At 34.7% G+C, this 5309-nt stretch overlaps 1 protein-coding gene across 2 annotated transcripts; it reads right to left on the reverse strand.

Moving 5' to 3' along the window:
* Positions 1 to 1119: 1119 nt before the first annotated feature.
* Positions 1120 to 4480, reverse strand: LOC113397060 (uncharacterized protein). 2 transcript variants are annotated; one of them, XM_026635202.2, is made up of 4 exons: positions 4353 to 4480; positions 2513 to 2761; positions 2128 to 2382; positions 1120 to 1908 (listed from the first exon to the last, which is right to left on the reverse strand). In XM_026635202.2, exons 3-4 carry the CDS (start codon positions 2358 to 2360, stop codon positions 1683 to 1685), a joined length of 459 nt encoding a protein of 152 aa, XP_026490987.1. In that variant the 5' UTR covers positions 2361 to 2382; positions 2513 to 2761; positions 4353 to 4480; the 3' UTR covers positions 1120 to 1682. The 2 variants fall into 2 exon arrangements, with proteins under 2 accessions (XP_026490987.1, XP_026490988.1); XM_026635203.2 differs by having other exon boundaries at positions 4242 to 4480.
* Between the last annotated feature and the right edge of the window lie 829 nt (positions 4481 to 5309).

Raw genomic sequence — 5309 nt, forward strand, 5'->3', positions numbered from 1 at the left:
GTCTTGCTGTTGATATAAAAAAAAAGGATGTCATAGTTTAGTTAGTAGAAAAGTAAGTTCAGGCGGGCATTCCTCGGATAAAAAAATAATAATGTAAAACTTGTATTTAAAGAAAGTAATCAAATTATTAAAGTAATATTTTTTTATGACAGCCATTTGACCAGACAGGCTATATATAACTTTATGTTGAGCAACATATTTGCCCAATAATCTGATATAAAATTCAGGAAAGGTTGAGAATTTCAAAGTTTTACAGTCTCAATTATTATATAACAGTTTTTTTTATACTACATTTTCAAATGTATATTTAAAAAAATATAAATAATACATAGTAAAAATATAGACATATTATTAAATATTATTAGAATAGAATATTTATACTTAGTAACAAATGTCTTCTGAATCAGTAGTTTTATTTTTTAATACTAATTATAACTATAAATATAAGTAATTAACTTTAAATAAAATAATATTATAATTTCTTTGATTACATAGCTTATCATAATACAATAAGTAAGTATTTTTAAAGAACTTTAAAGAACTTTATTTACCTGCTGGGGTCGAACTGGTTGCTGTATAATATTACGTTATTCAACAATTTCCAACAAATATATAATAAAATCAGTGCCGATATAATGATTAAAATGTAACGAATATCAAATACGTTAGCGATTTTTTTTCTTGCCTATTTTGATTTAATTTAAGCGAAGTCACTAGTTGTGTAATAAATGTAATATATTGCAAACTTTAGACGCCAAATGAATATATCTGTAAAGACAAAATAAATGCTATGGATTTTTAAAATTAAAGTAAGTTCTCGTTCCTTTCGGGCCAGAAACGGGCATTCCCCTTTATTTGTAAACTGACGAATTATTACAATAATGTTTTGGTAGTCAACTTAAATAACGCATTGGATTACTGTAATGTTAGATAGGTATTTTTGTAAATAAATAAATAAAGGCAAACTTATGTAACTAAACAAATTATATATACATATTTAGAATCAAACATTATATATACTTGTATCTTGGATTGTATATATTTGTATGTATAACATTGTGCGCCCTACGTGAACGGTTAGATTTGCCGGCAAAGAATACAATTATAATGAAAGACAGATTTAAATTTCTTACACCATTTATTTACGATAAAAATACACAGGATTACTTTGTAAAATCAAAGCAATACTTGCATTCGTCATTCGGAGACGAAGCTTCTCGGCAGAAATATAAAACAAAATGGTCAACTTATTTTAACAGAAACAAACAAACTAAAACTACGCGGTAATAAAATACACTACGTTTAATTGTGCTTTTTACATAACCGAGCAAACCTGAGCCGTCGAGCGAATCCAAAACGTGTGCATATAAAACAGTCAGACCGCAGTCGTTTTATGATTTCCTAGCGCTGGACGCAGGTGAGCTCGATGTCCCAACCGGCGACACACGGCGCCCCCATTGAATGCAATTTCGTGTCGTGTCTGTCCTGTATTTCAAGGGCTCACTCGGATCCCGCCAGAGCTGCACTTATAATTGAACTATGCATACAAAAAGGAATGGTGTTTACTACGATAATTCTATTACTATTCCAGTATCATTCTGAATACTAAAATAATAACATAACACATCAGGTAGTGGTATATCATGTCCCAGGTGAGCGTCCGGTATCACCGCGGGAGGCGCTCAGTTTCGCGCGGGCGCGGGCTCCGCGGGGGGCGCTCTCTCGGCGGGGGCCGCGGGGGCCGCGGGGGCCTCCCGCTCGGAGGGGGGAGCGTCCGCGGCCTGCTCCAGCGCCGCCGCCAGCTCGTCCTCGTCCTCGTCCTTGCCGTAAAGTTCGGGGTACTGCCCCATGCACTCCTGCATTATACTAAACTTTTCGTAGCAGTCGCTGCCTTTGGGTTCCGCTTCGCTGAAATGAGATTTTTTTTTTCGGAAATCACGAAATCGGATATGCTGTTACAGTAATTAAATGTATAATGCATTCCTCATCTGATTAATACTACATATTTTACTTTCATATGAAAGTAAAATAGTTTCAAAAACTTTGTATTTCAAACATTTCTTTGAATATTTTATATGAGTACTTCACTACGGCCCCGTCGAATGGTCCCGCGGAGAATACACGTACCTGTAGTGGAAGCAGGAGAAGGCGTCTCGGAACTGCGTGCCGCAGGGCCCCGTGGCCATCCCGCCCAGGCACGGGCAGCCCCAGTTGATGGAGCCGTCGGGCAGGATGAGGCCGGGCGCGGGCTCGGGCGCCGGCAGCGACGCGGCGCTCGGCGCCGACAGCTCCTCGCGCGCCGCCACCACCACCACGTCCTTGCCGCCCTCGCCCGTCTCCCACACGCGCCGCGACGACATGCTGTCCGTGATACTCGTAGCGCTGACGGATTACCGCTAGTCGTTTAACGTCTTGCCCGTACGAGGTCGTTTGGAAGAGGTCAGTGAAATTTTAAATGTAGAAATGACTAAATCGATGCTTTCAAATTATATTTCGATATATAGAGACCTACATGGATTAAATGAGTGCCTGCAGGGACGGCGCCTCGGCGATTACGCGTATGTTCCGCGGCGTGAGCGCGAGCGCGGCTCTCAGTTTCCGGAGGTGAGAATCTCGGGTTCGCACGAGCACGTGCGCCGCCGCGCGCTCCTCGCGCACGCGCAGTACGTCCACCCGCACGCCGCAACACTCACCGAACAATTGTTGCGTAGCTTCTTGCAATATACTTTGAACTGCCAAGTCAGATCTAAGCGAAGTGTTCCTGAAATTTTTGTAGAAAATGTTACTTTTATAATCATTCAAAGGTTATTTTGAACAAAGGTGGAGTAGGTAAATATAAAACCTTAGCTTTACTTATTCCAGGTGACTCACTAATAGTTCTGCTATACACAACAAACAGATCTTGATCAATATATATTATTATTAAAAAAAAATGTCTTAAATATTTATACTCTTTGACTCCCTAAATTGCAATAACAACTTCATCGACAATATATAATTATAAATGTTAATAAAACATAATTAAATAGTTCAATTGTTTGAAAATTCTTTAAATTGTGATAAAAGTACTAAATTTAAACCAAAATACTTTTGACAAAAGTATTTATGTACTATTGTCAATGGTCACTTATGCCCAATGACACTTGCAGTATAAGCTATTCCTTACTGTGCCAATGTGCTATAAGTGTAAATCTAATTTTATAATTGATAATTACTGCCTTATGTACACTGGCTCACTCGTCATACAAACTGGTCTGCATAGCAATATGAAGTATGAGCACACCATACTTGGTCGCTTAACATACTCAGATACACTTGATGGCACTTGTATGAAGCTTTACAGCCAATTATTTGATCCATGGTTTATTTATATATAAATAATAATATACAGAATTACAATCATGGTACTTTTACCATTAAAAAAAATATTACTTTTGAATTTTTGAATTCCCATTTCTCTGTGTAAATCGAAGGGCAAGGCGCATCGAGTGCAGAAGCGGCACACATGTAGTAATATGTCATGCTTTTTAAATATTGTATATAATTATGAGCCGAGATGGCTCAGAGGTTAGAACGCTTTAATATTTTTTTCGCGTTAAATAAATAAAATTAAAAAAAACGCATACATCTTAACCGATGATTTCGGGTTCAACCCCAGGCAGGCACCACTAAATTTTCATGTGCTTAATTTGTGTTTAAAATTCATCTCGTGCTCGGCAGTGAAGGAAAACATCGTGAGGAAACCTGCATGTGTCTAATTCCAACAAAATTCTGCCACATGTGTATTCCACCAAACCGCATTGGAGCAGTGTAGTAGAATATGCTCCAAACTTTCTCCTCAAATGGAGAGGAGACCTTAGCCCAGCAGAGGGAAATTTACAGGCTGCTAATGTAATGTAAATGTAATAAATGTATTTATTTTGTATTTAATTATGTATTTATTTGTGTTTTTAATTGCATTTCTAAATTATTTTTCATTTTAAAACAATAAAAGAAGCACTAAAGTAGTATAAATGAGCAGCAAAGCATAGCAAGCTTATTTATAAATTATTAATACAGCGTTACACAATTAACATACAAATATATGAGGTTATAATTAATTATAATTACTATTTAATCAAACGTCATTCCACTAATATTCGGTATTATTTTTGCGAAGAATAATGTATTAGTAATAAAATTTCAAACACTAAAGTATTTTATAGGTAAATTATTCCATGTTATGCAACATTGTTACTTACAAATCTAATTCCAAATCCAAATAAAAGTATCGAGAGTGCATTTTACGATGGTAAATAAAATTAAAACATAAAAATAAACGTTACTAAAATACGCTTAATTAATTGAATTACCATAAAGTAGAAACAATCTTGAAATCACATGAATTAGTAAGAAATTGAAACTGAAGAGGTTATGTTGATAATAATTGATATTCGGTATCTCTGTCGACTCTCAGTCGTAAGCTGTCAGTGTCAATCTGAATGTGTGTTGACTTTTTGAGGTACTCAAATGCTATGAACGATCGGATACTTATAACGTAACTGAGTAAGAATTTTTCTTTTAATTTAATTATTTTAACAATAAAATTTGGTAAAATAGTTAAAATAATAATTTTAATACACAATATGTCATTTTTAATATGTCATAAAAAAATATTAATTGTGTAGCGCCATCTATCATAACACATCAAAAGTAACTTGGTGTTAAGTTACCTCTTCACAATCATTTAAATTACCGATACCGCTTTATATTCCTCTTATTATATTTAAATAGTAATTACTTTTAATTTTCAAACAAAAAAGTAAGTAAAATAAATGTACCTTCTTTGTAAATCTTAAAAAAAAATGGTTTTTCAAGTATGTATGTTTTCTTTAATTTTTTTTGTTTTTTTAACTCTTTAGTTAATATTTATTGAGGTATAATTGAACCATTTCAAATTTAAATTTCCAAATTACAAATATAACAAAGCTTAGAATGAAAAATAATTATTGACTTATATTATTTTGTTACATAAGTTATTAGTACATTATGATTCCACTAGACAAGCCATGGGGTAAGGTGTTGGAGTAATTTTAGTTTGCAAAACGATTATCGTATCGATGACCGATGAACATATTGATTATGTTGTATAATATATTATTATTACTTATAAATTAATATTTTTTTTGTGTTTATAATTGTTACCTAACTGCGGTAAAATAGGGTGATGTCGTGACTAAGTTTACTGATTGGCAATTAATATTCATCCCTCGTTTAGTCGCACTAGCACAGCAGCTCCTACTGCGGCAAGCGACCCCTTAGTAAGATAA

The sequence above is a fragment of the Vanessa tameamea genome, chromosome 19 (genome assembly GCF_037043105.1).
Source record: "Vanessa tameamea isolate UH-Manoa-2023 chromosome 19, ilVanTame1 primary haplotype, whole genome shotgun sequence".
NCBI lineage: Eukaryota > Metazoa > Arthropoda > Insecta > Lepidoptera > Nymphalidae > Vanessa > Vanessa tameamea.